Source organism: Martes martes (genome assembly GCF_963455335.1).
Source record: "Martes martes genome assembly, chromosome: 1".
Classification (NCBI taxonomy): Eukaryota; Metazoa; Chordata; class Mammalia; order Carnivora; family Mustelidae; genus Martes; species Martes martes.
This window is the reverse complement of record NC_137888.1, coordinates 121,071,176-121,093,543: the sequence shown is the minus strand read 5'-3', so window position 1 is coordinate 121,093,543 and position 22,368 is coordinate 121,071,176. Positions and strand designations below refer to the sequence as shown.

Here is a 22,368-nt window from a genome sequence, read left to right as displayed (position 1 = left end):
TCCTTCCCATGAGAAAGAGAAGTACAAGCTAATGTAGGAAGGCAAACAAAACCTCCTTATCTTCTGTATTACCTCAAAGACCCTCTGACCCTAAAAGAAAAGCAGCTATATAAGATGAACTTACACTTCACTCTCCAGAGTTGCAAGTCTACTAAGAAATCATTTGAGGAAAGAACAAGGGGAAGCAAGTAGGAATAGGAAATGTTTTAGTGTCTTTCTCCAGCCTTCTTTAAACACATGTAACCTGCATATTTTATACATAAAGTAAGAGACAGAAGCAGGATAAACTTCTCTGATGTCTCTAATTGGGGAAATCCAATGAGTTGGAAGATTTTTTTTAATTGTTAGAATTTTTAGGTTTTAAAAGATAGGCAGCCCAATGACCCTGAAGGGATTACAGGTAGATGAATCATTTGTTACTAGGGCTGAAACAGACAGCTGCTCTTTCATTTTTACTTTTTTTTTTTTTTTTAGGTTTTATTTATTTATTTATTTGAGTGAATGAGAGAGAGAGAGTGAGAAAGAGCAAGAGAGGGGAGAGGGTCAGAGGGAGAAGCAGGCTCCCTGCTGAGCCAAGAGCCCAATGGAGGACTCGATCTCAGGACTCCGAGAGAGAGAGAGAGAGAGAGAGAGAGAGAGAGAAACAGCAAGAGAGGGGAGAGGGTCAGAGGGAGAAGCAGGCTCCCTGCTGAGCCAGGAGCCCCATGGAGGACTCGATCTCAGGACTCCAGGATCATGACCTGAGCTGAAGGCAGTTGCCTAGCAAACTAAGCCATCCAGGTGCCCTTCATTTTTCCTTTAATAAAATATCTATATGTTAGTTGGGCATATGGTCTCCCTTGCAGTTGGGGAAAGTAACTGTGTGATAAGTTCTCCCTGATTGTATGTGAGGAGAAATATTTAGTGCAACTCCTGGGAAGTGCCCTTAAGGGGTAGGCTGTGTCCTTTACTTCCTAATCTTCCCTTCCTGATGGTTGAAATGATGATGTGATGACAAAGTCAAATTATTCTAAAAAAGTCACTTCCTCAGATACTATCCAGCTTTTTGCACCCAGAATATCCCACTTACTTTCCCATTAAGACTTTCCCTTTTCTCCTAGATACTCTACTTTCTCTTCAGCAGCCACAGAACTGTTTGTCTGTTTGACATATGGTATATAATACAGGAGTCAATAAACTACATCCCGGAGAATACGGAATGACAGAGAATGTTCCTCTGAAAGTTCTTTAATGTTATAAGACTTATAACAATCTTGCCACACCCAAAATAATGTACCACATTAGAAAAAGTATTTGCTGCTATCTTGATATTTAATTAAACAAACCTCTACCCCATTGCTTAAGACAAAACTTCTGTCTGGTTTGTGGTAAGGTTATCATTACTTATTGACACAAGAAACTAAAAAAGTTGTTTTCAGAATCAGCACCAATTTAGAGAGAAAACATTTCTATTCCCAAACTCTGAGAGTATTTCCCAGCTCTCAGCATCCTTATTTGAAGTCTTAGACCAGCCACCCAAGCAGAACTAAAGCCCATGAAAATTACTTCCTTCATTAGCAGTAGAATATACTGAAAATTAAAAATCATCTTTTAGTTAGTGTGATAAGTCATTTTGGCTAGAATATTGAATCATTTCACTGTACATAAGGTAAAGAAAATTTTAATTTTACATTAATAGAAAATCAATGGTTGATATATGAAAATTATAACTTATATTCATTATATATTAAGTAAAGCAAAACATGACATTAGTGCTTTGGATAACAAATGAAGCATGATAGGAAATGAGTTGCCAGGCACTAGTCAAATTTCAATTAGACTGACACAGTCCTTCAGCAATGCTATTACAATTAAATTCAAATTCACTCACCTACTGTGTCTACCCCTTTCCTGCCAGCACGACCAACCATCTGCTTATAAGTAAGAATATCTAGAGGTTGACCACTGAAAATAGGAGTCCGAATAATTACACGACGTGCTGGTAGATTCACTCCAGATGAAAGAGTAGAAGTTGCTGCCAAAACCCGAATCTGACCTTGACGGAAGGCTCCTTCAATGATATCCCTCTCCTCAAAAGTAAGACCTAACAAAAGGAAGTTATAATAACATATATTTACTAATGAATATAACAGAAATATCATACTTGATCACTTACAAATATATCTGGGAATCTACTACAAACCTCTAAAGTTTTTTTCAAGCTATTGTTATGACTATAAACAAAGAAGTCACCATGGTCTAACTTTTTAAGAGTATAATCTGCCACCCCTAAAATACTTTTATCTCATCTTCTAGACCATGGGTTGGCAAACTTTTTCTGTAAGCATTTTAGGCTTTGCAGGACAGATGGTCTCTATTGCAACTACTCAACCCTACCACTGTCACATGATAGCAGCCACAGAACAAACAAGCATGATTGTGTTCCAATACAACTTTATCTACAAAAATCTGCTGGATTGGACCAGCAGACTAGTTTGTTGACTCCAGTTCTAGACAATGAAGTCATTGAGGGTAGAGATATGGCTTATGCATCACATTTAAGCATAAAAAAGTGCTGAAGAATAAATACACAAGTAAATGAAAAACAGCATAAAGAATATATACTTACCTGGCTTATTTTTAAATTTTATTTAAAAAATCAAAAGGACTGAGTTTGTAATTTAGGTGATGAGTCACTTTATTGGTATGCCTCATAAGTTATATACAATAAAAATATTCTTCTATATGTTTGTATACATATACATATATATACATATATTTTAAAATATATTCATGTATGCATAATAAAAATGTAAATAAATTGAAAAGGTTAAATTCACAATTTTAGAAACTATACTTTTTTTTCTTTTCAAATTTTTATTTAAATTCTAATTAACATAGAGTGTAATATAGGTTTCAGGAGTAGAATTTAGTGATTCATCACCCACATACCACACTATAATACCTACTTAATACCCATTACCCATCTAGCCCATCCCCCACCCAACTCTGTCTCAACCCTCAGTTTGTTCTCTATAGCTAAGAGTCTCTTATGGTTTTCCTCCCTCTTTTTTTTCCCCTTGCCCTATGTTCATGTTTCATCTTTTAAATTCCATATATGAGTGAAACCATACAGTATTTGCCTTTCTCTGACTGCCTTATTTTTGCTTAGCATAATATAATCTAGCTTCTTCCATGTCATTGCAAGATTTCTTTCTTTTTGATGGCTGAGTAACATTCCATTGTGTGTACATACATATATATGTATATGTACACATGTATACATATATGTACGTGTGCATGCGCACGTGCGTGTGTATATACATACCGCACCTTCTTAATCTATTCATCAGTTGATGGACATTTGGGCTCTCTCCATAGTTTGGTTATTTGTTGATAATGCTGCCATAAATATCAGCATGCATGTACCTCTTCAAATTTGTATTTTGAACCCTTTAGGTAACTACCTGGTAGTGCAATTGCTGGGTCACAGGGCAGTTCCATTTTTAAGTTTTTTAGGAACTTCCATACTGTTTTCCAGAAGGGCTGTACCAGTTTGCATTCCCATCAACAGTTTGCATTCCCCTTTCTCTGAATCCTTGCCAACATCTGTTGTTTCCTTGTGTTGTTAATTTTCGCCATCCAGATAGGTATCTCACCGTGGTTTTGATTTGTATTTCCCTGATGATGAGTGATGTTGAGCAGCTTTTCATGTGTCTGATAGCCATCCGGATGTCTTCTTGGGAAAAATATCTGGTCATGTCTTCTGCCCATTTCTTAACTAGATTATTTGTTTTTTGGGTGTTGAGTTGGATAAATTCTTTAGATTTTGGATACTAATCCTTTAACAGATATGTCATTTGAGGGCACCTGGGTGGCTCAGTTGGTTAAGCAGCTGCCTTCGGCTTAAGTCATGATCCCAGGGTCCTGGGATTGAGGCCCACACAGGGCGCCCTGCTCAGTGGAGATCCTGCTTCTCCCTCTCCCTCTGCCTGCCGCTCTGTCTACTTGTGTTCTCTCTATCTCTCTATCAAATAAATAAATAAAAATCTTTAAAAAAAAAAAAAAAGATACGTCATTTGCAAATATCTTCTCCCATTCTAAAGGTTGCTTTCTAGTTTTGTTGATTGTTTCCTTCACTGTACAGAAGCTCTTTATCTTGATGAAGCCCCAATAATTCATTTTTCCTTTTGTTTCCCCTGCTTCCAGACACATCTAGTAAGAAGTTGCTACAGCCCAGGTCAACGAGGTTCATGCCTATGTTCTTCTCTAGGATTCTGATGGCATTCTGTCTCACATTTAGGTCTTTCATGAATTTTGAATTTATTTTTGTGTATTGTGCAAAACAGTTTCTTTCTTCTGGACCCAGAAGAAACTATATATTCTTAACCATATCCTTAGCACATATGTCACAGACAGACCACTCCCTGAAAGAAGTTATTTAATTTAGTGACTGCATAATCCTCGCATTTTTGACAATCAGATGATTTTTAAGCACTTCTAGCCCTCTCCAAGCACAATATGATAATGTCTAAAATTAATTTGATTTTGATATATTTGTAAGAATATTTCAATACCCTGTGAGATAAGAGGAAACATTCAGAGTAGCATAAAATTAGGGCAGCAAGTACCTGTCTAACCTGAATTTTAAGGAAACAAAGTGTAGAAAAGTAACAGTTTTAGAATTAACTTCCCCAATGGTATAAAAAATGCCTTTATCTGGTATGTGCATGTGTGTGTGTGTGTGTGTGTGACTATATATATATACACACAATAGATAAGTAAACTAAATATGTTTTTCTTGTTTAATCACACACTTCTTAAAATGAAATCTAAAAGTGGTGTGGTTTTACAAGAAATCAAATGCACAGAAATAAAAAATGAAGAAATTACGAAGATTTTTAGGGGGACTTCTTAATAACAGATTATAAATATGGATACCTGCATGATGAAATGCTACTCCCCATGGTACAGTTTTTTGTAATACAGAGTCCAGTCCTGAAGGTGAACGTTTTAACTGATCCATCACTTCTAGGAGACCCTTTTGTTCCAGTATCACTGGTGGAAGTTCAGATGATCTTACCAATCCTGTCACAGAAAAAAATATCAACACTGTTCACTTCTTGCTGGACCTCTTTAAGTGCTATCTGCCTAAGTCATCGACAGAGCTAAATATTAGGATAATGCTTCTAAAACTACTATACATAATAATTAGCAGGCCATCTTTTAAAAATACTTATGCCTGGCTCTGATTCCTAGGCATTGTGCTGCAACAGGATGCAACCTGAACACAGAAATTTTAAAATCTCCCCAGATGATTCTAATGGGCACCAAAGTTTAAGAAGCACTGTGTTAGGGTAAGACCAAGCCCACAAGAGGTGATCAAAGGACCCAGCTGAGGAAGGAAAGGATTACAGATACTACCATTCATAGTCTAAAAATCAAAATGCTTGCTCAAAGTTTGTCCCACAAACCAGCAGAGTCAGAAGCACCTAGGAGCGTATTTCTATGTGACAATTATTCTAGCCTCTTTGCCACCCATGTGATAGTTAGCCACCCATTATCTTCTGTCTTTGTCTCTCTGTAAATTGCTCCCCTAGTAAGACATCAACTTTCTTAGATGCAGGAACTATGTTTTCTTTAAAGAATTTCCCAAACTTGGGTGCCTGGGTGGCTCAGTGGGTTAAGCCTCTGCCTTCGGCTCAGGTCATGATCTCAGGGTTCTGGAATCGAGTCCTGCATCAGGCTCTCTGCTCAGCAGAGAGTCTGCTTCCCTATCTCTCTCTGTCTGCCTCTCTGGCCTACTTGTGATTTCTCTCTGTGTGTGTCAAATAAATAAATAAAATCTTAAAAAAAAAAAAAAGAATTTCCCAAGCTCTTGGATTTCTGAACTAGTAAGCCTCTGATAAAATTTAAACATATATATTCTTAAAAATATTTTAGGTAAACTTTCCTTAAAATTTTAAGGACCCACAGGGGTTGCCAATGTTATATTATGCTAAGCACAATTTAAAATTTTTAAAAACTACCATTGATCAGTACCTTTATTTCAATAGAAAAGTCATTTTAACATAAAAAAATTAGTAGGGTAATTTCAGAATTTAAACTTCAGCTTTACAAAAAAACACAGTCGTATCCTTATTTTTCTGGTGAAAATTTCATTATAGCCCAGACTCCAGTCCAAGCACTAGGATTTGGGAAACCTTGCTGTAAATCAAAGTAACAGAATCTCAAGCAAAGAAAATAATAATAATCCTTCTGATTATCAAAGGAATTTAAGTAATTATGGTACAACATAAGGAATATAAATGGCACAGTATAGAAAACATCAATTAGGAGGGAAATAAAAGAGATATTATAATGTTGGGCTGGAGCCTATCAAATAAAACTTCAAGCAAAGTTTACTTATTGGAGCTAAGCTTGAGGTATCTATCACCAATCCTCAGGATTCCAATGAAATCATAAAATATCCTAATATTCTGTGACCAGAACTGGTTGGTTTCTGTCTTCCCTACACTCATCTGTGTAGGGACCCCAAGGGACCACAGGCTAGCAAAAGTAGTGAGGGAACAGTGCTCATCCTAGAATCAGTAAAATATATACTAATGGTTATAGCCATTACATTAATCACTACTCAGCAATAGAAAACAAATAGATAAACATAAAAATCTGGCAAATCTTAAAAATACCATGCTGAAAGAAGCCAAACATACAACACACATACATCATATATGATTTTATTTATATGAAATTCTTAGGAATGGCACAACTAATCTAGAGTAACAAAAAGCAGGTCACTTGCCGGGGGCTCAGAGTAGAGAGGAGATTGATAGCTAAAGAGCAAAGATTACATTTTAAATGGGTGATAGAAATGTTCTGTAGGTTCATTACTGGTGGGGGTTAAATAAGTGTATACATTTGTTAAATTCATTAAATTATACACTTCAAATGGGTACATTATATATAAATTACACCTCAAAAAAGATGATTTTATTTTTTTAAGATTTTATTTTATTTTACTTTGAGAGAGAGAGCATGAGTGAGAGCAAAAGCAGAAGCAGCAGCAGAGGAAGAGAGAGAAGCAGGCTCACCACTGAGCAGGGAGCCCCATGCAGGACTTGATCCCAGGACCCTGGGACCATGACCTGAGCCAAAGGCAGACGCTTAACAGACTGAGCCACCCAGGCACCCCAATAAAGCTGATTTTAAAATACATGTGTTTATATATATATACATATGTGTAATTCTTTTTTAGGCTTTGGAAATATAAAGAAAGATATGTCTGATTTCTCCAGAAAAATGTGTGTATATGATGTTCCAGATATAATTTAGGGGTTTCAAAGATCAATATCTCAAAGCCCATGGATCCTAGATGAAGAATCTTAGTATATGCCTGTATAAAACCAGTATTTTAAAAATCTTAAGGTTAGCCTGAGTGTGTGTATACGTTGTCTATCATGAGGATAAGGAGAGGATTAGTCACAAAAGCATTGTTTTGTAAAGGAGTGTTCAGTGGGCAGGTGGTACAATGATCAAAAAGAGCCATGCTTTATTTATATACTCATTACAGTACTTTCAAGCAAATGTACTGAGTATAGAAGCTTTCATTTCCATCAGTAACTTACCCTTAGCTTGATGGTGTAGATTATAAAACTCACGGGCAATGCTATCTGCCAACTTCTCACACCATTTCTTTGATGGACAGAAAAGCAATACTGAATGGTTATCACAAATGGTCTCATAACATAAACTAACAACATGGTCCTCATCTCCCTAAGGAAGAAAGAGAAATAGTCACTTAATGGTCCTTTCAAAACATTTTCACATTAGTTTAAAGCCACTCACTCATTTTGCTTCAAGATTTCTTCTATTGAAAGGCATAATAAAAACCAATTACAAAGTCAATAACAAAGAAAAAACAAGAAGAGAAAAAAAGAAATACACTTCCTTATAATGCAAGGTGAAAGGAAATATGTTGATTAATTCATCTAGTATTTATTGACTTCGAACCCTCAGCCAATGGGGATATCATGGTAAGCAAAAGAAAATCAAGGTCCTGTCTTTAAGGTGGTTAGGTCTTGTTGGGGAAATGTATTAAAGTACAAAACAAATAAATGTAAAATACAATTACTAGATGTACTATAAAAGAATTTTAGGATGTTATGAAGCCTCATATTTGACATAAATTTGACCAAAAAATCAAAGAGTTTTCTCTGGAAAAATTATCTAGCTGAGATATGAAGGAGGGGAGGTGTTATTTCAATGAAAGGTAACTGGCGGACACTGGAAAAATTTCAGGCAGAATAAAGCATATGTAAATACTATGTGGTAGCCCAGTGAGTTCTCAAAACTGGAAGGGGTGTTTAACTGAATTAATTAATTCATCCATCCCTTCACTCAATGAACAAACATTTACTATGTACCAGATATTGTCCTAGGCACTGGGGATAAAGAATAAAGTAGAAAAAAAGCTCTGCCCTCAAAGTGTTACTATGCCAGTAGGAAGGGATAGATAATAACAAAAACAAGAAAAGTAAAACACAGAATTTTGAAAAGTGATAAAAAGAAAAAGAAAATGGAAAATAGGGACCAGGAAGTGGAGGACGCTGTAATTTAGATAAGGTGGCCACTAAGAAAGTCACTAAGAAAGTGACTTTGAGTAAATGTCCAAAGGTAAAAGAGTAATCCATACTAATGCCTGGGGGGAAAGCATTCCAGAAAGAAAGAACCAGAGATGAAAGATTCTTGGCGTATTTTAGAACAGCAAAGAGGCTGTGGAGGGAATAAGAAAGAAAGTAGTAGGTAAGGTCAAAGCACTAAGGGGGTGGGAACAGATCATGTAATGTCTTACTAGACTACAAAAAGAGGCTGGCTTTCATTCTAAAGGAAACAAGGAACCATTTCAAATGTGGGAACATAATGGTTATGTGATCTGATGTTCATGTTAAATAGATCATTAGCTCCCGATTTAAGTATAGACTGAAAGGGAAAAGGTAGGAAGCAGAGAGCTCAATTAGCAGACTATTTCAATAATCCAGGTAAGAGTTTAAAGTGATTCAAACAGGGTGAAGGCAGAGACATAGCAATAGAAAAAGATTAACAGTAGAGTAAATGAATGCTCTTACATATTTGCTCAGGTAACCAAGGCACAGTCTGGTAAAATTTGGGGTACAGAGCAAACCAACTGAATAAGATTCCATGCCAGACATATAGAGGCTACAAATGCCTAAGACAGAACTGAAACACATGAACTTATTTCCAACTCCAGCTTTTTCCGTATTCAGAGGCACAGCTCTACGCAGGAAGAGATGTCCCACTCCACAGATGATGAGTCAGTTTTTTAACCTCAGGATTGAAGAATCAGACTTAAAAAAATACTGTGAACTAAAATTTCTTAAGTGTTTATGGGTGTGTGAGGGAATTTATAATTTATTAAGTATTTCCTAGATGCCACTTTTTTAACACCATCCTTCACTCCTAGAATAAGTATTACATCCCAATGTACAGATAAGATAGTATATTCAGAGAGCTTTTGTGATTCAAATAGTATCCACATTATCAAGTATCTTCGTTATGTACCAGAGGTAGGTCTGACTCCAAAAATGTTTTTCTCTTTTACTATATATTATACCTACTACTCAACAAAAGTTAATTTTCCACATTAGTGCTCAGTGTAAACTAAGCCATAAGAAAATCTTCTCCCAGTTAAAAAGAAAAATCTACAAAATTAAGTATTTTTTATTATTTATATTATCTCCTATTACACTTATTGGAAAAGATAATCATATAAATTGAAGGCACAACTGGGCATCTGTGTGGCTCTGTTGGTTAAGCACCTGCCTTCCTCTCAGGTCATGATCCCAGGGTCCTGGGATCAACCCCCATTTCCAGCTTCCTACTCAGTGGGCAACCTGCTTCTCCCTCTGCCTCTGCCTGCCTCTCCCTCTGCTTGTGCTCTCTTTCTCTCTCTTTCTCTCTGTCAAATAAATAAATAAAACCTTTAAAAATAAATAAATAAATTGAAGGCACAACTGTATTTCTTCTCTCACCATCACTACCAATTATTTAAGATGAAACCATTAGCTTGGCATTAATAATCCTTCTAATGGATATGTAAAGCATATTCAACTGCATTGCAACCCCTAATTTATATAACTCAAAAAAAAAGTTAACTTCTAGAAAATGCAATCAAACACAAAGTACCAGGAATAATGATGTAAAAATACTGATTTACCTTTACTTGTAGATTGGGCTGAAATTCCCTCACAAGCTTCATTGAAGAGTCATATATAGAATTTCCAATTTTTACTGACTCTAACAGTGGTACAGGACGAAAGTCGGTGTGGTAGAGTTCAGCATTCAACCAGGAAGCTACAATCTCCAAATTAGGAAGAGTAGCACTCATGCCAACAATCTGCACGGCATTAGATAGAGGACTGGCTAAATTTGCCTGGCTGTGGAATACAAATGAAAATGATGTTCAAAGATACATAGTATTAGTTTCAAATAGTGCTGCTAACAATATTCTTGGTCATGTCCTTGGGTACATACACCCATACATTTTTAAGGTGTATACCTAGAAGTAAAATTACTGGGTTATAGATCATCTTCAGTTTTATTGATGTCGAACTGTTTTCCAAAGAGACTGTACTAAAGTATCTCCGTGATCCATATGTGTTTCATTGTTCCACATCTTGTCACCACTTAGTATTGTCCATCTTTTTAATGTTAGCTATTTTGGAGAGTGTGTCATAATATCTCTTTGAAGTAGTAGTTTATATTGCCTTAATTACTAATGAGATTAAGTATCATTTCATGATTATGGACCATCTGGATACCATCTTATAAGTGCTTGTTGAGGGTAGGAAAAGAATAAATGAAACAAGATGGGATCGGGAGGGAGAGAAACCATAAGAGACTCTTAATCTCACAAAACAAACTGAGGGTTGCGGCAGTGGCGGGGGCGGGGGAGGGGAGGTTGGTGGGTTTATGGACATTGGGGACAGTATGTGCTTTGGTGAGTGCTGTAAAGTGTGTAAACCTGGCAATTCACAGACCTGTACCCCTGGGGCTAATAATATATGTTAATTTAAAAAAAATGCCCATTGAAGGTGTTTGCCCATTGATATATAGGGTTTTCTCTTCTTGATTTGTTGAATTACTTGAAAGTTCTGGATAATGACTTCCTTCTTTCATTAATTTTTGCTCTTGTCTTTATTATTTCTTTCCTTCTACTTTCTGTGGCATTATTTTACTACTCTAAGTTCTTGAGATGAATAATACATTAATTTTTCAGTCTCTCTTCTTCAGTAATACATGCACTTTATACTATCCCCTTTAAACTTCAGCTGCATTTCACAAGTTTTGTTAGAAGATGTACTTTCAATTCAAACTATCTTCCAATTTCTACTGTGATTATTTTTTGACCCAAAATGGGTAAAAATGGATGTCCCAATTTCCAGGGGACATGTTCTAGGTATGCCTCTCCTACACTTATTTTTTAGTGTAATTCCATTTGTCAGAGATTATATTTTAAAATACTTAAATCCTTTAAAATGTATTGCTTTATGGCCCAGGATATAGTGAAGTTTTACTATGCACACTGAAAAGAACATATATTATGCTTTTATTTGGTAATTCTTCTACATACATCCATTTGGTCAAATTTGTTACCTGCTTTAGTCTTATATTCTATATCCCTACTGATCTGGTATGTAAACAATTATCTCCATGTTTTCTCATATACTGAAAAAGAGGTGTTAAATCTCCCTAAACAGAAATATAAGAGCTCCCAGATTGAAAGAATCTATTGTGCACCCAACACAATGAACAAAAATGAAACACCAAGACACATCGGTGTGAAATTTCACAACACTGAGGAAGAAAAGGAGCCCCTAAAACCTCCCAGAGTGAATTAAAAAATTTTATACAAAGGATAAAGGATAAGCATCATAAAATCTTGACTTCTATACCTGGGCAATCTATGAAATAACCATAAGGCATTTTCAGATATGCAAACTTTCAAAAAAAAATCATGAATAGACTGTACACTAAAATAAAGTAGAATTCCTGGAAGATGTCCACACCAAAATGAGGAAGTAAATCAAGAAAAAAAAAATGTTATCTAAAAAAGGGGGACACTGTCCCAAGCATAAAGCAATAGGAATGAATGATAAAGAAAGATCCTAAAATAAGTACTATGCAGCACATATATAGTTTACCCACCTATCCAGATTGGAATAATTCAGAAGTCTTTTGGAGAAACTTCAAGAAGATGAATTTGGTAGAATAGCAAATGTGTTGAAACATATTGGATGGAGATTTACGTAAATGGGAAAGAGGCTGGGGATCAATCAGTGAAAAGGACACAGCAAACCAAGCCATCAAACAAAAAAGATATTTATTAATTTCAGAGAAAAAAAAGTTATTTTGAAGATAAAAGTAATCATAATATACCACATGCTTCAGTTGGCAAAGGCATTTATATAGCCATAACTGTCTAACATTAAATATTGATCTGATAAAAATTATGATACAACAGTATTTGGAGAATGGGAAGATTATGAGAGGACAAGGAGAGACTGTGGGGTCAAGTGGGAGGAGATTGGGTTGGGTGAGTAAAGATTTTAAAGAGGAGCTTGGTCTTCATCTTTCATAATAAGTAGTATATAATGTGTAAAACTAAAAACACAGTGGCTATATTTAGAAATAACATTGTAAATATTTTTTTTAAAAGCTGTTAGAGTTGAAAGTAGTTGCCTCTGTGAAGGAGGGGATAAAAAAATGCTATTTTTCAAAATTAGTCTTGATTGCTTAAATAGAATGATGTATAACTGGCAAATACAAAAACTGAATTTTTTAAAATTTTATCATAAAAACGGTGAACCTAAAATTTTAAAATGTTATAAAAATCATCTAAAATCACTCTCAATCTTAAGTACTTCTTTTGGAACAAAAATGAACTGCTATACCTGAGTTTGTTCTAAATAGGTATTATTGTCCTTCTTTAATTTATTTAATTCATACTTACTATGCACTTTTGCAAATACTTCCTTAGCATTGCTTAGAATCTCAGGAACTGGGGCGCCTGGGTGGCTCGGTGGGTTGGGCCTCTGCCTTCGGCCCGGGTCGTGATCTCGGGGTCCTGGGGTCAGGCCCCGCATCGGGCTCTCTGCTCAGCCGGGAGCCTGCTTCCCCCTCTCTCTCTGCCTGCCTCTCTGCCTGCTTGTCATCTCTCTCTCTCAAATAAATAAATAAAATTAAAAAAAAAAAAAGAATCTCAGGAACTCAGTTATTTCAGGTACTCACCAAGATGTTGACTTGTGAGTAATATAGCAAATCTTAGTGAGTAAAAGTTCCAGCAGATACCCTCGGTGAGAGTCTCCCAGCATATGCAATTCATCCACAACCACCATTCCTAAAGAGATTGTCCAGATACTAGGTTTCACAAAATTTAACAATTTCAATAAAAATTTTAAAAGACTCAGCATCTTATATAGTATGTAGCTGTCATTACTACAATATATTGCAGGTGATACAAATTTCTAACCATAAAACAAAAATCAAATTTCACATAATGGACAATCCCTTCTCAAGACATTTCAGACATCTTAAGTGGTCCAACTATATTGTATTCTGGATCTAAAAATCAAGGATTAGCTAACTCAGAGGAAACTGCCTCTCATTGCTCAGATACTTCTATATTGGCAACTTTGTATAAATATATGTACAATGAGATATCAAATACACCTAAGATAGTTATTCAGTGTATTGTCTTTTCTATGGGGTAAAACACCAGGGCAACTAACCATACTGATGTTAGAAAGTTGCTTAGAACAACAAAATCAGATCAAGAAGAAAGAAATTATTTTAAGGATGTTTTTGTTTGATGATAATAGGCTAGTGAATCACCCCACTACGAAACATAAATATGTTTGTATACCAGAATCCTCTTCTCCACTACTTGGAGAATCAAACCAGTCTATGCACTTGGAATAATGCTCAAGAAGTACTGAAAATTTAGTATCAACCAATGCCTTCTTTAAACATAGCCATAAGATTATGGTTTTCACAGGCACTGGTATCCCCCCGCCCCCAACAAATCCTCCCCACCTAAATCAAGATCTTTCAAACCCATTTCCTAATGGCACATGATACTCCTTTTCCTTATCAGTAAGCTATCTGAAAAGTTATTTCAGAATTTATTCACTCAGTCAGTCATTCAAAAAGAATCTGTGCCAGGCACTGTGTTAGGTATACTGGATATCACATTTTATAAGATTCTATTGCAATCTTATTTAAAATCTAATGGGGTCACAAGTGATAAGACAATTCTGATACAAACTGATGAATTTGATTTCTCTCTCTAAGCTTTATAGAGCAGAGCCATGTCTTATTAAGTTTTGATTTCATTCCTCACTCCCACTCTACCCAGTTTTACCGTTTAAGTTCATCAGAATCTCAATGAGTAGCTAACCGATATTCTTGCTGCTTTTGCTGATGCTACAACTATTCTATTCCGGTTGCTACCTCTACATAGACTTTCCTAAGTGGTTTAAAAAAAAAAAAAAAAAAAAAAAGCATTAAGGTAGAAAGCCTTCACAGAGTTCCAAAGGAACAAATGTCAGTTTCTATAGCTTCATACCACTTCCCTGCTAAATGGTAACCTCCAAGTAAAGACCAAATCTAGCTATCTTGGCACCAGAATATGATAATGAAAACACACTAACTGCAGATATGGCAGAACCAGCTCCAGCATGCTTCCTTCAGTCAGTAAAGTTCAGACAGAAAAGAAGCAATGAGAAATGACTTGAGGGCTCAAGGATATTCCTCTGTGTTTTGTAAAGTGCAAACATACAGGGAAATAGTCAATAGCAGCAAGCAGGACATGAAACTTTTTTTTTTTTTAAAACACAGAGTTCCTAACATTACAGATGCCAATTCTCAATAAGAAAAAAATGGGACTATAGAAATCATAACAAAAAATGGGACTATAGAAATCATAACAGCCATTCCATTCCTTCAAAAAATAGCAACAGAAAATATTTGCTTATTTCCTACTTTTCTTACCTAAAAGATCCATCTTATTTTCCTCTATGAGGCGATTGATCAGACCATTGGCTCTCTCAATTGTGCAGACAGCAATATCCAAGGAAGAGAAATGCCCTGTCGGAGAGGCACTGCCCATATAACCATCCACATTTATGCCTACTTCCTGAAACAGACTCTGAATTGAGTAAAAAGGAATAATACAAGTAAAAATACTTGAAATTCATGAATTATAGATTGGTTCTATCCCAGAATACAGACATAAGTATCCAAAGATATTTACTAGATTACTGTAGATTGTTCCTGGCCAGGACACACTGGTTTTTGTTTTGTTTTTGTTTTTAGAATCACATGATAAAAATATGAAGTTTAGAACTGACAAAACACAGAACAGAGATTTTCTGTTAAGACAGAGTCAAATAGAAGTATGCCATTTTAACGATTACATTTATAAAGCACTTCCAAGAGTTATAGAAATTAAAACTTGAAAAAAAAACTAAAGCACTCAATTTTTAATCTAATAAACATGCAAGAAACTAGCTCTGTTTTTAAACACAAATGTAACACTTTAAGGAACAAATTTATACTTCATGAAAAAATTATTCTTATTATCCCACAATCTTTTATACAATGGAACTTTTCAAAAGTCAAATGCAGTGGGACCTTGATGTTAATTTTTTTTTTTTTGGTAGTTTTACTTGTAACTAACATACCTTCTCAATAAAAAGGATCCTTTCATCATTTTGTTACTTTGGTCTAAGTTGAGAGGATGTTACCATGTAGGACCAGCTTTGTTGGCTATTTGGCCTCTGAAATAACTGTTAAAAAGATTTATAGAACCATAGAACTTTAGAGCTGTTCATTCAGTAAAAAGTTTCTGAGTGTTATTGAGTTAACCCATAATATTAGGGTTAAAGTCCTTTTTACCAATGAAAATACTAAGGTCCAGGAGATTATGTGCCTGGCCTGAAGACACAGTTAATGGCAAAACTGGGACTAGAACCCAGATTTTTTGGACCACCAGTTTAATAGTCTTGCCATTCCAACACATTTTTTCACTGCAGAAATCACAACAGTAAATGTATTTTATTTAATGTAACACTGTAGTTGTAAAAACGCCTTAAAAACCAGGGAGTATCATACTAATGAAAAATGTTATTATTCATTTTTGCAGAGAACAAACCACAGGCCTGAAGTTTTACCTAAGCACCAATGGATCTGTTTCTTCTTCCCCCAACTACTCCCAAATGGCCCTCAAGATAGGATATGCATCCTTAAACACTCTTTCCTTTCCATGCTTCATTCTAATCCTGCTATTCAGTTAAAATGCTGTTTTTTAATTTATATGTTTATATACTAATTGAAGTATTCTGTTTACTTCCTAAGGAAAAGTTTATAAATTTTAACACAACTTTCAATTACTCTTTTGATTTAATGACCCCTTCTCCTTTTATATAAATAATAAAAAGTTTATCTTCATCAATGGCCAACTTTTAAAGCTACTTTGGGATGCAACAAAAGAAACTTTTATTAACACAGCTGCCAGTAATAGATCTTATTACAATAATGTTCTTAGTATAAGAACATTACCTGAAGATAGTATTTCTTCTCTTTAGCCACAGAGACAAAGGGAAGAATAAACAAAGCTTTCTTCCGCATTTCCAAAACTCGCTTCAACATAAGTAATTCAGCAACAAGAGTCTTCCCAGCACTGGTAGGAGCTAAAACATGTTATTTCACAGGTTATTACAAAAAGAATATTTAACATATTGTATTAATAAATGTTTTAAACCAAATTCAGTAACTACAGAGCCTTAGACTAAAGTATCATTAAGGCCCCTACTAGCAACTGAAAACTTTATTCACTTAAATGTCGCTGACTTCAAACCAGTGCTCTAGAGAGCCTCACACTGAAAACAGAGAATTCTTAAACAAATCCTTTTATGAACAATAAATGATAAATACTGAGTCCCTAGCTTGTATCTAATGATCCTTTCCTTTAAGTACTGAATGATTAAAAGCCCTGCTTTGAGGAAGGAGATAAACGAGTTTAATATATTGTGGTAAAAACCATGATAGAAGCTGAGAGAGAAGAGCTATAATGAAGTTTATGGAAAGGAAATGCAACTTGGGAGAAGAGAAGGGAAGAGGAAAGGAATGCCAAGCAAAAGAAACAGCATGTGCAAAGGCTAAGCCTGCTAAGTCCAAAGGATGGTAATTTAGTAAGCCTGAAATAAAACCAGGAAGAGTTAGAGAAGAGAGGGGCGCCTGGGTGGCTCAGTGGGTTAAAGCCTCTGCCTTCGGCTCAGGTCATGATCCCAGTGTCCTGGGATCGAGCCCCACATCGGGCTCTCTGCTCCACAGGGAGCCTGCTTCTTCCTCTCTCTCTGCCTGCCTCTCTGCCTACTTGTGATCTCTATCTGTCAAATAAATAAATAAAATCTTTAAAATTAAAAAAAAAAGAGTTAGAGAAGAGATATGAACATGTCACATGAAAAAGAATTTTATAATCCCACCATGTAAGGAATTTAGAATTTATCCTGAAAGCAATGTAGAGTGACTACTGAGTTCTATGAAAAGGTGTGTTAAGATCATATTTGTACTTTATAAAGATCACTTTGTGAGCAGGGCAAAACAAAACCAGAGAAAAAATATAAACTAGTTATAAGGCTATTGCATAATCTAGAAGATGAGCATAGTCTACAAGGAAGAGGATAGTGAACTAGGTAGTGTACCTAAAAAGAGAGAGTAGTCAGAATTAAAACATTTGGGTGGCTCAGTCGGTGGGGTATTTAACTCTTGATTTCCACTCAGGGCGTGATCTCGGGGCGTGAGCCTGAGGCCCTGTCTGGCCCCACACTCAGGGAGGAGTCTTATTCTCTCCCTCTCTCCCCTTTCTGCCCCTCCCTGCACACTCACGCTCTCATGTGTGTGTGCTCTCTCTCTCTCTTAAATAAATAAACCTTAAAAAAAAAAAAAAAGATATTTGAGATACACACTGGACACGGTGATTAACTGATGTAAGCTGGTGACCAGAAATATGAATGACACTCGAGTTTTGGTTTAAGCAGTTGAAATGGTCAGGCCATTCTACCACTACTACCAGTTATGGTGTACCTTCTATATGCCAACAACTCTTCTAAGCATTCTCTCGTGTTTTCTATTAATAAGTTATTAATTATCATAGGCATTAACTGTAACAGTTTTCAAACCCAACCAATCTGACTCCACAGCCTGAATTTATTATAAGTAGTAAGAACTATCTGCCAAAGACATAATGAAAACTCTGGATGACTCACAACTTCAAAAAAAACTGACACAAAGAAAGCACATCTTATCAAATGATAAGGTCTAAAGTCAGTGAGTAAAAATCTTAAAAAGTATGAATGTCAGAATTGCCCCTGAAAGCCTATATAAGTCTTCTACTTGGTAAATTACATATGGTTTTGTGTATACATCCCCGTACAAGATGGTCAATTTATAAATACATAATGTATAATGTTCACACACTGTAAAGCAACTGAGATCAACCAGGGGAAGAGCAGATGTACATTTCCCTTGCACTTTCATCCTGGAACATGTTTGTTGAGAGGAAAAGCAAGCAGAATAGTTCTCTTTAAACTGTCTGCTTTTTTGCTCCCCACCCTCACCATAATGGAATTGGCATAACTTAAATATGCATATGATGAGACTCCACTTTTCATATTTTAAGGCTTTCTCTAGTTATAAATCACTGTTTCATTCACTTTTTAACTACCCCATAACTACTACCTTTTAAACTACTTCATAACTACCTTGAGGGTATCCTTCATATTCATGTCATAAAGTGGTACAGAAATTAATGTGCACAAATTTGAATACCTGAATAGACTAAATTCTTTCCTTCCAGGACTTGTCCCAGCAAAAGGCACTCTGCCTGCCATTCAAACATCTTTTTTACACCCAAACTGTGATATTTCTCCAGAACCGCTACAGGAAGTCCCCAGTTTGCCAACAGCAACTTGTCTATTTGATCGTCAGGAATTGTCTGCTTGCATTCCCCTTTCAGGAAAGAAAAAAAAAATTAGTAGTTGAACTAATTCTAACATACGACTTCAGTAGTCTTCCACTGTGTTTTGGAGTTCCTATGTGTTGGACTGAGGCTATATAAAGCATATGCAGACATAAAGCACTTCCAGTATAAGGCTCTGTATGGAGTACTGGGCACTATGAGGCGTGAGCCTCCGATAGGTGACTAGATTTGACCAACTAGAAAGTTGTTTCTGCAAAGGTCGAAAGACTCACAAACCAGTTGAATATTACTACCAGGCTGTCGCCCAATCCGCACGTCCATGTCCTAACAGAAAGTGACCTGCCACGCTAGGCCAGAGTCACAAACTGAGAAGGGGAGTAGAAGTTCAGTGGGCTGTGCAAACACACAAGCTCTGTGCTGAAACTACACCTCCCCACACTGGGCTGCCCACCTCGCCCGCGGACCCCCGAGTGCCTGGGAGTACCTGTAGCTGCGGCCGGCGGGCGGCCGCGGTCCTTCAAACAGCGTCCCAGGCCCGGGGGCGGACTCAACACGGGCCCCGAGTGAAACAGGAGGCTGTCACTGCCGTCACCGCCACTTCCCGAGAAGGAGTCCGAGCTTGATGCTGAACGCCGCCGTTTCCCACTCCAGCGCGGAAGATTCATTGCGAATTCTTCTCGGCGACTCAGGGAAAGCCACAGTGCCAGCGTCCTCCGGCTCCGGAGAAACCGGGCCTGGTGATAGGTGCAGCCACCATCTTCCCGCCTCGGCTTTCAAACTCTGGCCTCCCAGCCCGCCCCGGAACCATAGAGTTTTCAGTGGCGAGAGTAACCCGAGAACCATAGAATCGTGGGGAAAGAGCGGCCCCACTGGCGTCTTCGAGCTCCAGCCTTTGACCACATTTGGAGATTAGCGTTAGAGAAAACGAGCTGCACTTAGGTAAAGGGTTGTGGGCGGAGGGAACAACTCTGTGTGCATAACCTGCATTTATAATCAGCCTGGCCTAAGCACTTTCTTTTTGTCCATTTCTTGCGTGAATAGCAAGATTTGCTAACTTCATGAGTTGCCCGTAATTGGTAGCTCAGGGAAGTAACTCTTCTTAACAAATTGGTATTAAAAAATTATTATAGATTATGCGTGCAAGTACACATAGTACAAGTCTGGGAAATAGCATTTGAGAATCAGTTCTGTGAAAACCTGATCTTATTTTAAAAATGTGCTGAATGGCAATATTCTAAAATTCCACAAGATGGAGACCTTACTCCATGAAGGAAACATTTTTCCTCGTTCTCTTTTTTTTTCTCGTTCTTTTTTATGCTAGTGCCCTGCGTTCGTTCACTCAACCATTTATTTATTTATTTATTTATTTATTTAGATTTTATTTGTTTATTTGACAGAGAGAGATCACAAGTAGGCAGAGAGGCAGGTAGAGAGACAGAGGGGGAAGCAGGCTTCCCGCTGAGCAGAGAGCCCGAGGTGGGGCTCTATCCCAGGACCCTGGCATCATGACCTGAGCCGAAGGCAGAGGCTTTAACACCACTGAGCCACCCACCCAGGTGCCCCACACTCAACCATTTATTGAGTACCTTCTGTGTACCAGCCATCTGGGTAAATGGCAGGAATATGGCATGAAATGGTTTCTGTTCTCAAAGAGAAAGAGACTAGAGAAGGAGACAGACATTAAATTAATTAATAATTTTAAATTGTACTAACGTTCAGGCAAAAATGAACAGTGCTATCAAAGAAGGGGAAGGACTCCTAATTTACATTGTAGTTATGGAAGAACTTCCTGAGATGCTGTAATAGCATAGAGGTCAAGAGTGAAATTCAGGAGCCAGCAGTCTAGGTTTGAATACTTAATAGCTGTAGGTTTTGGGCAACTTGCTTAATCCCTTTGGGCTTCCTTTTTTGCATGTATATGATAGGGATAATAATAATAAACTGGTTATTATGAGTACTAAAAAAAAGTCAATGTGTGTAGAGTGCTTAGAAGAGTGCCCTCCATGGGGCGCCTAGGTGGCGCCTTTGGCTTTGGCTCAGGTCATGATCCCAGGGTCCTTGGATAGAGCCCGGCATCAAGCCCCGCATGGGGCTCTCTGTTCAGCAGGGAGCCTGTTTACCCCTCTCTCTGCCTGCCTCTCTGCCTACTTGTGATCTCTCTCTGTGTCAAATAAATAAATAAATAAAATCTTAAAAAAAAAAAAAAAAAGAATAGTGCCCTCCACATAATAAAAGAAAGTGATATTTAAGCATCCTAATATTGCTTCCAATGTAAATCCAGCATTTTAAGGGAAAATAATAAAAAAACAAAAAAACTCTCACAAATCTCACACTATTTTTATTACGTGAACTATGATCAGATGAGAAAAATAATTAGAAAGGAAATGCAAGGAAAAGTTTATGTCATCCCAGTAAAAAGCCTAGAGAATATTTCCAAATTTCCAGTTTATTTCAAACATTCAACATGTTTCTAACTTAAAAAAAACTCAGAAAAATGGAGAAAAGAAAGCTACTTTTCAAAAATTTTTAAAAAATTATTTACACTAACAGGTATTGTAATAATTAATGCTAATACACCAGAAGTATTTCCCATCTTTTAATTGTGTCTGAGCTTGTGTTCCTTGGGATTTTACGTGTGGTAATTCTTCAGGGTCTGAGTTAAAATCTTTCGGAGGGGGTGCCTGGTTGGCACAATTGGTAGAATATGTGACTCATGAACTCCCAGTCATGAGTTTGAGCTCCATTGTGTGTTAAAATAAGGGTTTACTTAAAAAATAAATAAATAAATAAATAAATAAATAAAATCTTCCAGGAGAAAAATACGTGGATGTATTTCCTCCAGTTACCTGAGAGACATATCAATTCTGGGTCCCTTTAAACTGAATCTCTGGGTCGAAGTTTTTTAAAGATAAAGAAGTAGTAAAATGACAGTAGACAGATTTGGACGAGTTTCCACCCTTACCATCTCAATCTGCAGATCAGTTATTTCTCTGCTTTACTTAGAGTTCTGCTCTTCTTGGGTTTTAGCTTTGTATTTTTTAGATCTTACCTCTCACCTGTTGGGAGTCCCAGACTCCTAGCCCCCAGAATACATAATCCATTAAAATCCACACTAAACCACCAGGGATCAGCAGACATCACTATGGTAAGCTTTGGTTTTAATGCTTCACCTACTCTTTTAGAATGTTTGATTATTTGATTGACATTTCTGTCCTACAAGCAGTTCTTTGACTTTTACCAGTTTATTTTTTTAAATTTTTACCAATTTAGTCACCAATGTTTTAAAAAGTATTTGTTACATAACATCCAGAATGTTTAGAAATGTGAGT

The 22,368-nt window shown here is 36.6% G+C and overlaps 1 protein-coding gene across 1 annotated transcript in view; it reads right to left on the bottom strand.

Annotated features, from left to right (window-relative positions):
* POLQ (DNA polymerase theta) overlaps nucleotides 1–19,821 on the bottom strand; it is a 134,124-nt gene extending 114,303 nt beyond the window's left edge. Inside the window, exons 1-9 of the mRNA XM_080819162.1 lie at nucleotides 19,524–19,821; nucleotides 18,889–19,068; nucleotides 16,618–16,748; nucleotides 15,049–15,205; nucleotides 13,288–13,396; nucleotides 10,214–10,433; nucleotides 7,605–7,752; nucleotides 4,921–5,067; nucleotides 1,871–2,083 (exon numbers count right to left, since the gene is read on the bottom strand). Coding sequence (XP_080675288.1) covers nucleotides 1,871–2,083; nucleotides 4,921–5,067; nucleotides 7,605–7,752; nucleotides 10,214–10,433; nucleotides 13,288–13,396; nucleotides 15,049–15,205; nucleotides 16,618–16,748; nucleotides 18,889–19,068; nucleotides 19,524–19,704 — 1,486 coding nt within the window. The 5' untranslated portion in view covers nucleotides 19,705–19,821. The remainder of the gene's footprint in view (nucleotides 1–1,870; nucleotides 2,084–4,920; nucleotides 5,068–7,604; nucleotides 7,753–10,213; nucleotides 10,434–13,287; nucleotides 13,397–15,048; nucleotides 15,206–16,617; nucleotides 16,749–18,888; nucleotides 19,069–19,523) is intronic.
* Between the last annotated feature and the right edge of the window lie 2,547 nt (nucleotides 19,822–22,368).